We start from the raw sequence: 12,500 nt of genomic DNA, 5'->3' as shown, positions 1-12,500 counted from the left end.
CATAACACATATCCAAAACATTTCAAAAACTAGGAAACAGTAACACATATCCAAAATGTTTAAGAAACTAAGACACAGTATAACACATCCAAAAAAATTCAGAAACTAGGAAACAGCATAGCAAATTTCCAAAACATTTCTTGAAGTTGAGGTACCAGGACACTGCTATTGGGCATAAATGTCTTTCATCTATTTTACAGTTTTTGTTCACTCTGCAGTACATGTTGTAAACCTCTGTTATTGAGCAATAATACTCCCAGGTCAAATGTCTGCTCACGTCAGAGCTTGCTGAAAATTTTCCAGTAAATATGTCTGAAATTATAAAATTGAATCACCCTTTTCATCAAAACTACCTTGCTGGGAAAACCTGATTGAGTGTGTGTGTGTGTGTGTGTGTGTGTGTGTGTGTGTGTGTGTGTGTGTGTGTGTGTGTGTGTGTGTGTGTGTGTGTGTGTGTGTGTGTGTGTGTGTGTGTGTGTGTGCAGGCAGAAAATTACTCAATCAGTGCGAAATCTTAAACTTGATGAATCATCCTCACTCTGACGCAGGTTCAGAGATTTCAGAGGCAAAACACAAATTGCCATGATTTCTCAAACCGCTCTGGGTTCCCATAAGCGTACAGCTGTCTGTGTTCCTCAAACACACACACACACACACCTCAAACACACACACCTCCATCAGCATTCATCAACATCACTGATACAAGCTCAGACTTACTCTTGTTCTAATGGGAACACTGTATGTACTGTAAGGGCATACCTCTGGGGTTTCCATGGACACCACCATTCAGTGTACACTAACATCGCTATTCAAAAACAACTTGAACTATAAACACTTAATTTTTATTTACTTATTTCTTGAACTATACACACTTCATTTTTATGTACTTATTTCTTGGGACCAATTCCATTGGAACCCTCATTTGGTGGAAGTTGCAAGTTGTATGAATCCCAAGACCTAATTTAATGATGTGTCTCTCTCTCTCCATCTCCACCTCCCTTCTCTCTCTCACACACACACACACACACACACACACAACCTCTCAATCTCTCTCTCTCCCTCTCCCTCTCCCTCTCTCTCTCTTTTTCTCTCCAACTCTCTCTCTCTCTCTCTGTGTGTTGTACAATCACATCACGTAATAAAAGTATCTGAGCAGAACATCTCTCCTCTGCAGGCTATTTACTGTAGGAGTGTGTGTGTGTGTGTGTGTGTGTGTGTGTGTGTGTGTGTGTGTGTGTGTGTGTCCTCTGCAGGCTATTTACTGTAGGAGTGCATTAGATCAGTGCTCAACCTTTGGCAGAGAGCACAAACACAACGTCATTTGGAAGGACATTTCAAAAGACCCGATCTTACCATGGAGTCAAACCAGGCGGGGCCATACAAAAACGGTGTGTGTGTGTGTGTGTGTGTGTGTGTGTGTGTGTGTGTGTGTGTGTGTGTGTGTGTGTGTGTGTGTGTGTGTGTGTGTGTGTGTGTGTGTGTGTGAGTGTGTGTGTGTGTGTGTGTATGTGTGTGTGTGTGTGTGTGTGTGTGTGTGTGTGGTGTGTGTGAGTGTGTGTGTGTGTGTGTGTGTGTGTGTATGTGTGTGTGTGTGTGTGTGTGTGTGTGTGTGATTGTGTGTGCGTACGTGCATGTGTATGTGTGTGTGTGTGTATGTGTGTGTGTGTGTGTCTCACCTATCTGGGCTTTCTCCCTCAGAACATCCCTGAAGCTGATCCTGAAGCGTGAGCTCGTGTGTGTGTGTGTGTGTGTGTGTGTGTGTGTGGGTCTGTGCCCGCCGGCACCCTGGCGAGGCTCTCTGTGCCCGTTGGTGCCCAACTCCCTCAGCACGGCCGTCTTGGGCACCGCCGTCACCGAGGGCAACGCTCGGCGGCCGCGCGCCCATGCTGATTGGTCACCTGCCGTCCACTTCACCAGGTCGCCCAGCCGCACGATGACCTTCTCCGTCACCCCGACGACCTCGTCCTGTGGGGAGGGGCAGGGAGAGGTCATGGGTCATGGGTCATGGGGTCAGTTTTCATGAGAGGAGCACACACACACACACACACACACACACACACACACACACACACACACACACACACACACACACACACACTCCACACTGTACATACTCCACTATCAACATGCTAAACACAGGAACACAAAGGAACACAAACTCAGCTCCCTGTCTATAGTCCAGGCCTTTACTACTAGTTAATTACACATAATAACCATAACTATGTACACTAGTTGCACACACACACACACACGCACGCACGCACGCACGCACGCACGCACACACACACACACACACACACACACACACACACACACACACACACACACACACACACACACGCACTGTGCACTTCAGGCAGAAAAGCCATCTGCCAGTCACAGCACAAGCCTGACTCTGACGATGCTTCACAAGGTGAAACATAAACGCAGTTACCACAGCAACCAGAACATTCCATTCCACATACCACACCTAATACTACTGTATCAACTGGCATCAACAGACTCTTTACAAAGGAATAGTATTCATTCATTCACATACTGTATAGAATACTTCAACAACGATCTGTCACCTTATCATATATACTGTAATATCCGTATTAGTTCTCAGGGTCTCTTAAATATCAAGCTTATGTTCCAGTTTCAGAGGGAGAACAGATCTCTATCTATACAGAGAGCCAAATTAATCTGGGCAACAATCCTTTATACGCACACCAGGAGCAGCAAACATCCCATAATGTCCTGCTCAAGTGGTGCATGCTGTGCAGATCAGCTCTCATCAGCTAATGCAAATGATGAACCCCCCGCTGCTGAGACTGAGTGGCACCTAGATCTAGATCAAGGAAATGAGGGTAGGACACAAGGGTTAGGACAGGTATGAAGGATAGGACACGTGAGGTAGGACAGGTATGAAGGATAGGACACATGGGGTAGGACAGGATATTAAGGATAGGACACATGGGTTAGGATACTTGGGGTTAGGACACATGGGTAGGACACATGGGTTAGGACACTTGGGGTAGGACACTTGGGTAGGACACATGGGGTAGGACACATGGGTAGGACACATGGGTAGGACACATGGGTTAGGACACATGGGTAGGACACATGGGTTAGGACACATGGGTTAGGACACATGGGTTAGGACAGGACATGAAGGGAACTACAGCATCTTCACCTCAGGAGCCTTTTCATTCTACTAGTCACCAGCGCCCAGACTGCAGAGCAGGACAACGTGTCCTCTCTTCCATCCAGGGTGTTATGGGTACCATAGAGTATAAAGCAGAGCACAGGGTGTTATGGGTACCATAGAGCACAGGGTGTTATGGGTACCATAGAGCACAGGGTGTTATGGGTACCATAGAGTACAAGCAGAGCACAGGGTGTTATGGGTACCATAGAGCACAGGGTGTTATGGGTACCATAGAGCACAGGGTGTTATGGGTACCATAGAGCACAAGCAGAGCACAGGGTGTTATGGGTACCATAGAGCACAGGGTGTTATGGGTACCATAGAGCACAGGGTGTTATGGGTACCATAGAGTGCAAGCAGAGCACAGGGTGTTATGGATACCATAGAGCACAGGGTGTTATGGATACCATAGAGCACAGGGTGTTATGGGTACCATAGTAGAGCACAAGCAGAGCACAGGGTGTTATGGGTACCATAGAGCACAAGCAGAGCACAGGGTGTTATGGATACCATAGAGCACAGGGTGTTATGGATACCATAGAGCACAGGGTGTTATGGGTAGCCTACCATAGAGTACAAGCAGAGCCACATGGTTTAGGACAGCTTCCAGGGTGTTATGGATACCATAGAGTACAAGCAGAGCCACATGGTTTAGGACAGCTTCCAGGGTGTTATGGATACCATAGAGTACAAGCAGAGCCACATGGTTTAGGACAGCTTCCAGGGTGTTATGGATACCATAGAGTACAAGCAGAGCCACATGGTTTAGGACAGCTTCCAGGGTGTTATGGATACCATAGAGTACAAGCAGAGCCACATGGTTTAGGACAGCTTCCAGGGTGTTATGGATACCATAGAGTACAAGCAGAGCCACATGGTTTAGGACAGCTTCCAGGGTGTTATGGATACCATAGAGTACAAGCAGAGCCACATGGTTTAGGACAGCTTCCAGGGTGTTATGGATACCATAGAGTACAAGCAGAGCCACATGGTTTAGGACAGCTTCCAGGGTGTTATGGATACCATAGAGTACAGGGTGTTATGGATACCATAGAGCACAGGGTGTTATGGGTACCATAGAGTACAGGGTGTTATGGGTACCATAGAGCACAGGGTGTTATGGATACCATAGAGTACAAGCAGAGCCACATGGTTTAGGACAGCTTCCAGGGTGTTATGGATACCATAGAGCACAGGGTGAGTACAAGCAGAGCCACATGGTTTAGGACAGCTTCCAGGGTGTTATGGGTACCATAGAGTACAAGCAGAGCCACATGGTTTAGGACAGCTTCCAGGGTGTTATGGGTACCATAGAGTACAAGCAGAGCCACATGGTTTAGGACAGCTTCCAGGGCGTTATGGATACCATAGAGTACAAGCAGAGCCACATGGTTTAGGACAGCTTCCAGGGTGTTATGGATACCATAGAGTACAAGCAGAGCCACATGGTTTAGGACAGCTTCCAGGTTGTTATGGATACCATAGAGTACAAGCAGAGCCACATGATTTAGGACAGCTTCCAGGGTGTTATGGATACCATAGAGAGGACAAGCAGAGCCCAGGAGAGGGAGAAGAAGTATTAGAATGGAAACAGCTACTCTGAATCTGTTAATAATTTGCATTCATTCTTGGTAAGGACCATTCATGCTCAATGGCAACCGCAGTGTGTCAACACAAGACAAGGTCCTCATTTAATCTGGGACAACATGGGCCTGCAGGCTGATCACCACGGGTTAAAGAATGTTGCTCTCTCTCTGTCTCTCTCTCTGTCTCTCTCTCTCTCTCTCTCTCTCTCTCTCTCTCTCTCTCTTTCTCTCTACAGTATCTACAGTATGTATCTATTTTTATACCTCTCATTCTTTATCTATCTGTCTATCTATCTACATTATCTCTCTCTCTCTCCCTCCTCGCTCTCTCTCTCTCTCTCTCTCTCTCTAGAGCACTGCCTCTGGCCAGCTAAATAGGCTGATAAACATGTAAACATATTAGAGTTTTAGTTTGGTATATGGGCCATGAGCAGCTAAATAGGCTGATAAAGATGTAAACATATTAGAGTTTTAGTTTGGCATATGGGCCATGGCCAGCTAAATAGGCTGATAAACATGTAAACATATTAGAGTTTTAGTTTGGGATATGGGCCAGAGGAGAGAGGAGAGGAGAGAGGAGAAGAGAGAGAGGAGAGGAGAGAGAGAGGAGAGGAGAGAAGAGAGAGAGGAGAGAAGAGAGGAGAGGAGAGAGGAGAGAGAGGAGAGAAGAGAGGAGAGGAGAGGAGAGGAGAGGAGAGAAGAGGAGAGAGGTCAGGACTTGTTTTTGCAGCGAAAGAGAAACGCCAACTGGGCCGGGCAGGGATGGAAAATATATGATGTAATAAACGACTAGCAGCAGCATCTGTAGCCTCGGATTCAACACACACACACACACACACACTTCCCTCGCCAGCCAACCTGATCCTGATATTTCCAGCTCTGAATTCCTGCCAACCACTGAGCCCTGACCGTCAGCTAGCTGTCATATGTGTGTGTGTGTGTGTGTGTGTGTGTGTGTGTGTGTGTGTGTGTGTGTGTGTGTGTGTGTGTGTGCTGTTCAGTGGTCGGCTATAGCTGTCATATGTGTGTGTGTGTGTGTGTGTGTGTGTGTGTGTGTGTGTGTGTGTGTGTGTGTATGTGTGTGTGTGTGTGTGTGTGTATGCTATAGCTGTCATATGTGCGATAGGAAGGAGTCGCATGCTGTTCAGTGGTCAGCTATAGCTGTCATGTGTGTGTGTGTGTGTGTGTGTGTGTGTGTGTGTGTGTGTGTGTGTGTGTGTGTGTGTGTGTGTGTGTGTGTATGCTATAGCTGTCATATGTGCGATAGGAACGAGTCGCATGCTGTTCAGTGATCAGCCCACGCACCCCAGAGAGAGAAAGCCAACTCGTAAAGAAGCTCAAATACGGCATGTCTACGCAATTAGCGGAACAATGCAAAGCCTCGCTGCCGTGTTGACATTATTAACAGCGGAAAAGAGAGCAGGTTCCCAACAGCCTACATGTACGCAGAGAGGGAGAGAAGAAATGACTGCAAGAAGCATTCACTCAGCACAGCTCACTCCTCAGAGTCATTCAAAGCTTACTGTAGGTCTCTCTCTCTCTGTGGGTATCAAAGCTTACTGTAGGTCTCTCTCTCTGTGGGTAATTAGCTTGGGCTTACTGTAGGTCTCTCTCTCTCTGTGGGTATCAAAGCTTACTGTAGGTCTCTCTCTCTCTCTGTGGGTATCAAAGCTTACTGTAGGTCTCTCTCTCTCTCTCTGGTATCAACGCTTACTGTAGGTCTCTCTCTCTCTCTGGTATCAAAGCTTACTGTAAGTCTCTCTCTCTGTGGGTAATTAGCTTGGGCTTACTGTAGGTCTCTCTCTCTCTCTGTGGGGGTAATTAGCTTGGGCTTACTGTAGGTCTCTCTCTCTCTCTCTGTGGGTAATTAGCTTGGGCTTACTGTAGGTCTCTCTCTCTCTCTGTGGGTAATTAGCTTGGGCTTACTGTAGGTCTCTCTTTCTGTGGGGGTAATTAGCTTGGGCTTACTGTAGGTCTCTCTCTCTGTGGGGGTAATTAGCTTGGGCTTGCTGTAGGTCTCTCTCTCTGTGGGGGTAATTAGCTTGGGCTTGCTGTAGGTCTCTCTCTCTGTGGGGGTAATTAGCTTGGGCTTGCTGTAGGTCTCTCTCTCTCTCTGTGGGTAATTTGCTTGGGAAGCCTTGCCAAGAGGGAGGAGCAGGGTGAATTCAACACTGTAAATGAAGCATGCAGCACAAGCAAGCTACACCTATTCTTTTATACCTATTCTTTACCTACACTTACTGTAAAGGTAAAGAATAGGTAAAGAAACAACATTCAGAATCAGAGAGATGTACAGTATTTGTCACATACACAGTTATAACAGCATACAACCAGTAGTGAAATCTTTGTAGACTTAATAGTCGTAATAGTCTGGATGGACTCAGTGTCAGTGTGCATATACCCACAGGGAGGCTCCACATTATTCACATAAATGTTACCAGCCCAGTTTGAGTGTAATGTTCACTGCTATAGTATCCTGAGCTCAATGATTAGTCATGGCAGGAAAACTACCAACGAACTAGCCCATAAATTCCACAGCTTCACTTGCCTCCCACTGTAAACTGTTCTCAGGAACTATCTGTCATAAAAACCCCTATGATCTAACATGCTTCATAATGATTCTGAGGAATGGCATGCAGAACTTTGCCTAACAACTACAGTGTGCTAGACTTCTTAAGGGCATTTGTGACATTTCACAGGCTTCTTGCTTCTCAGCACAGGGAAATGTTTGTTTGGTTCCCAAAACAATCCAGCTCACGTCGCTGGTTTACATTTAGCATTTGAATTGATAACAGTTAAAGTGGTGAGGGCCATTCACAAGACAGATAATAATCTGTTTCCTTGATTTTGTCCACAGGCAACCTCCTGCCAAACCCCTCACAAATATGGAGTTGCGGACAGGGGGGCGGGACTGTTGAACTTTTTGAGTGACATACTTTACATAGCTGACCGACGATGTATAAACTCGGTCAATTCCGAGTACATAATGACGAGAACAGGATTAAGAAATCTTCAGGGAAAAGTCCTTAGGCTACAGAATAAAGGAAGCGCCTGATTGATACATGTACGCAGATCCTTTCCAAGCGATTTCCCCTTTGTACCCACTGTAAAGCACCAGCGGTCCTTGCTGAGTGTGCAAACGCAACATTAAGGGACTCAAATAGACTGTCCTATCTCCTCTGCCATGAAAACTCAACTTGTACGCCTCTTATCCACCGGAATCTCTGCTGACGCGCACAAATACAGATATTGATACCATAGCTTACAGTAGACAGAGGCCCAAGGTGTGTGTAACCCTATACTGTACATACAGTAGGATATACATCCAATATCAGATTTGCTGAGGGCATAACATGAGGCTAGTCATTGATCAACTGTTTAGTCTTTCGAACGACAACCTGGTAATACAGTTGGCTAATGTAGGCTATACCCCAGGCTCCGCGTAGAGGTCGATGACCATGTTATATACTGGAGGGTATAGCACCTCTATCAGCTGGCTGTCATGTTATTATCTCCGTTTGCAATCTCACAGCATGCTGGCATTTATGCCGTTATTTCCGTCCCGTGGGCTATCGAGTCAGGAATCGCGGAGCTCATAAAGGCAAACCTCGACATGAAACACATCCGAGTACACACACACACACACGCGCGCGCGCGCGCGTACAGTACAAGCACAAACAGACATCAGCGACAAGGACAATTAGCTATAGCCTAAATATTTAGATCACCAGACTCCAAAACGCATACGTAGCGTATATTAATAGCCTTCCAAAAAGAACAACTGATTGCATGCACAGCGCGCCTACATGTACCTGAGTGTGACAGCGGCTATTTTGACGCAATCAGCCCTTATCTCCCCGATAACTATAATCATCAACAATGCGGTGATGGTCACAGGCACACTGCTGTAGCTTTTAAAAAAGCAGTCAATCATAGTCACCTCTCCGTGGTTGACTGTCCGTCCCGCAGGGGTGTCCTCGGGAAGGAAGTAAAGTTTGGAGCTGGACAGGAGTTGCTTGGTGGTCCGCTCTTCCCACAGTAGCTGTAGCTCCGCGACGCAAATCGGGTCCTCCGGGGTGCATCTGACCAGGAAGAAGTCACCCAGGGACAAGATCCGTGTTTTCCCGTCCCGATCAAATTTAAAAGCCTTGTAGAAAATGTACGGTCCGTGCAAACCACAAGACGAGCCTACCCACTGCAGAGGAGCCGAGGGAGCAGAAACGATATCAGTCCATTTAAAACCAAAATAACACAACGGCTATAGTCTGATGTATGGCTGTTTTCAAAGATTGATGTGGAATATATCAGGTTTTGTCTAGTCTAGACTGTGATAGGCTATGAGATGGCACGAAAAATGGAACCATCGAAAAATATGAAAAACAGACAATAAAGTGATTTATTGCCAAATTTGCAAATGTACAGGACTAATAATTGCGACACATGCTATATTATTTGTATATTTAGACAATCATTTAAATTCACGCATTACTGATTGATTGTCTCTGTCTATATGACATGAAACAAAAAAGTAACCTTTATTGTGTGACATTACCTTGAGTGAGTCGGCCTCCATCTCGACGTTCTGAATTGATTAAACTCAACATTCTCTCCAAACTTGTTGGCTTGAATGGATTTCCGAAGGTCCTGCAAGCACACAATATTTCCTTGTTCAATATTGTATTCGCTTCTCTGCTGACTCCACATGAAACGCTGGGCGCTTATGTAATTGGCCTACGATCATGTCACAATTCAAGGAATGCGCCTTGCAGCTGAGTTGGCCGTTTACAAGCGACACGTTTCGGCTGTTATTTCTCCAGACTCCCTTTATGTTGTGATCAAGGAGTGACATGCGGTCGGAATAGCAAGTGCGCGTCCGCCTCTATTGAAATGCAGGTCACCTTCTTACAAGACATGAAACTCTATTTTCGGGGCAGGCTGCTGTAAGTTAGAGTATTTTTTGAATATAGTATATCTCCCTTCCAGGACCTGTGTAAAAGCTGTCTTTATGTTGACTAGAGAGAACATTTCCTGCAGTGATTGCGAAGCGTAGATTATGTTCCGCATATTTTTAGGCAACTGAATCAGAATTGAACATATGTTTTAAACAGACGAGCGTATCTGTAGTCAATAAACCAAAAAAGAGAAACAAGCATGCACATTTATTCAACGATATGTCGCAGGTAGGTAGCATATTTCGAAGTTAAATGCATGTCACATAATTTATAGACTAGATTGAATCGAGATGATAAAGCTTTATTTTGCATACCTATATTGGGTATGTACCAGTTAACAATCGCACATAAAACACTGACTGCTTTGCATTGAAGATGGATGATATTAACATCAATGATCTTATTATACAAATGGTCTAGTCTACGTTGGCTGTACCGCTGCCGCAGATGATAAGCCAAATGCACATGCATGCCCAAATTGAGAGGGCAGTTGAATTTCAAAGTGGGTCACGTCAATGTAAAGACTATCGGGGTGGATTTGCCCTTTACCAGCCCTACAAAGCGGCGCCGAATCCGTCCGTGGTTCTTTTACGCGACTTGTTATGGGTCATTTACAGGGAAGAGGGCGGAGAATGGAGGGGCTTGTGGTTTGTGGATTACCGAAATACCTTTTATGACGACACACACACAATATGAACTAATGTATCGGGCCAAGAATGGAAGATAGACGGCAAAGCTATAGGATGTTTACGTAATGGCACCGGGCTCCGAGTTCTACACTCCAGCCCCAGGCGCCACTGATATTGATCCAAGGCAAACATAGGCATATTAACACTGCTGGATACAGGTGTATGGAACATTTAAGTACCCGGAGCAGGACCAGAATTGGACATGTGTTACAACTCAAATATCGCTACATCAGCGTCTACCACAGACATAAAATCTCAGCCTTGATCCAAACAAGGAGAGAGAGAGAGAGAGAGAGAGAGAGAGAGAGAGAGAGAGAGAGAGAGAGAGAAGCATAGAAGGGAGTATATTGAAATTTGTGAAACCAAAGGTGCCTGCCTACAGCCATCTGATAGTAGCCTAAACACTCAGCATCCTCCTAAAACAGATGTAAGGTTATGAATTAGAGGGAAAAGACACGGTGGTGTGGTGGACTGTGCTCTGTGTTTTCCATGTATACAATTGCTTTTAAACATTAGCTCTTTCAAAATATTAAAGAACAACCCTCACCTTAAAAACACACAGTGTGTGTGTGTGTGTGTGTGTGTGTGTGTGTGGGATGAGAGGGAAGTGTGCTTCTCTATGCTGTAGCACATGTTGTGTGGCTGCATATTGCGCCTGTATCAGCGCTGCCATGGTGTGCATATTGAGGTATCTGCAGAATTTAAGGTCACGCACGCGCGCGCCCTCCTCCAGACGGAGACAGGAGCTGATAAAGAGAGTTTATATTCATCCCATGCAGCACGCGCCCCGGCACCAGCACAGCACAACACAGCACAGCACAGCACAGCACAGCACAGCACAGCACAGCACAGCACAGCACAGCACAGCACAGCACAACACAGCACAGCACAGCACAGCACAGCACAGCACAGCACAGTATACAGCACAGCTCAGCACAACACAGCACAGCACAACACAGCACAGCACAGCACAGCACAACACAGCACAGCACAGCACAACACAGTACAGTACAGCATAGCACAGCACAGCACAGCACAGCACATCACAGCACAGCACAACACAACACAGAGCAGCACAGTACAGCAGAATACAGCACAGAGCAGCACAGCACAGCAGAATACAGCACAGAGCAGCACAGCACAGCACAGCACAGCACAGCACAGCACAACACAGCTCAACACAGCACAGCTCAACACAGCACAACACAACACAGCTCAGCTCAGCACAGCACAGCACAGTACAGTACAGCACAGCACAGCACATCACAGTACAGCACAACACAGCACATCACAGCACAGCACAGCACAGCACAGCACAACACAGCACAGCACAACACAGCACAGCACATCACAGTACAGCACAGCACAGCACAACACAGCACAAGACAGCACAGCACAGCACATCACAGTACAGCACAGCACAGCACATCACAGCACAGCACAGCACAGCACAGCACAGCACAGCACTCTATCAGCACAGAGCAGCTGGGCATCAGCATTTTCAGAATGTCTTTGGCTGACACGGGACCAGGAGCAGGGCACCGTCTACCTGCACAGAGATACTGCAGCCGCCAGCTCACCTGTGTGTCTCCAGAGCTTAAAACAAAGGAAAGTTCTTCTGCAGTTGTGCGACAATCTGGTGCAACCAGGCCAGGACAAATAGTGTATGTGTGTGTGTGTGTGTGTGTGTGTGTGTACTCCCCCTTGCTTCACAAGAACCAAATGTCACACTAGCTTTACAAGAACCAAATGATGGGGGGGGCTACACTCTTCCAGAACCTTTTAGTTCTGATTAGGAACCTGATCTGATGTCCATACCTGTGCTGGAGCTGAGAAGCAGGACAGAGAGCGCAGAAGAGGCCCATCATGTCCATGTGGACTACGGCATGCTAACTACAGAGACGTATTTTAAACACACACACACACACACTTTCTCAGAAAACCAAATCGACATTGAGAATTGGCAAAAATATAAAGGCTGTTTTTGAAAGAACAGTGTCTCTATGACTGCCTGTGTGCGTATGTGTGTGTATGCGTATGTGTGCGTGTGTGTGTGTGTGTGTGTGTGTGTGTATGTGTGTGA

The 12,500-nt window shown here is 46.3% G+C and overlaps 1 protein-coding gene across 1 annotated transcript in view; it reads right to left on the bottom strand.

Annotated features, from left to right (window-relative positions):
• LOC134064375 (AT-rich interactive domain-containing protein 5B-like) overlaps positions 1-9,398 on the bottom strand; it is a 46,928-nt gene extending 37,530 nt beyond the window's left edge. Inside the window, exons 1-3 of the mRNA XM_062520294.1 lie at positions 9,329-9,398; positions 8,717-8,971; positions 1,677-1,965 (exon numbers count right to left, since the gene is read on the bottom strand). Coding sequence (XP_062376278.1) covers positions 1,677-1,965; positions 8,717-8,971; positions 9,329-9,349 — 565 coding nt within the window. The 5' untranslated portion in view covers positions 9,350-9,398. The remainder of the gene's footprint in view (positions 1-1,676; positions 1,966-8,716; positions 8,972-9,328) is intronic.
• Positions 9,399-12,500: the final 3,102 nt, after the last annotated feature.

The sequence above is a fragment of the Sardina pilchardus genome, chromosome 18 (assembly GCF_963854185.1).
Source record: "Sardina pilchardus chromosome 18, fSarPil1.1, whole genome shotgun sequence".
Lineage (NCBI taxonomy): Eukaryota > Metazoa > Chordata > Actinopteri > Clupeiformes > Clupeidae > Sardina > Sardina pilchardus.
This window is presented reverse-complemented; position numbering and strand designations above follow the sequence as displayed.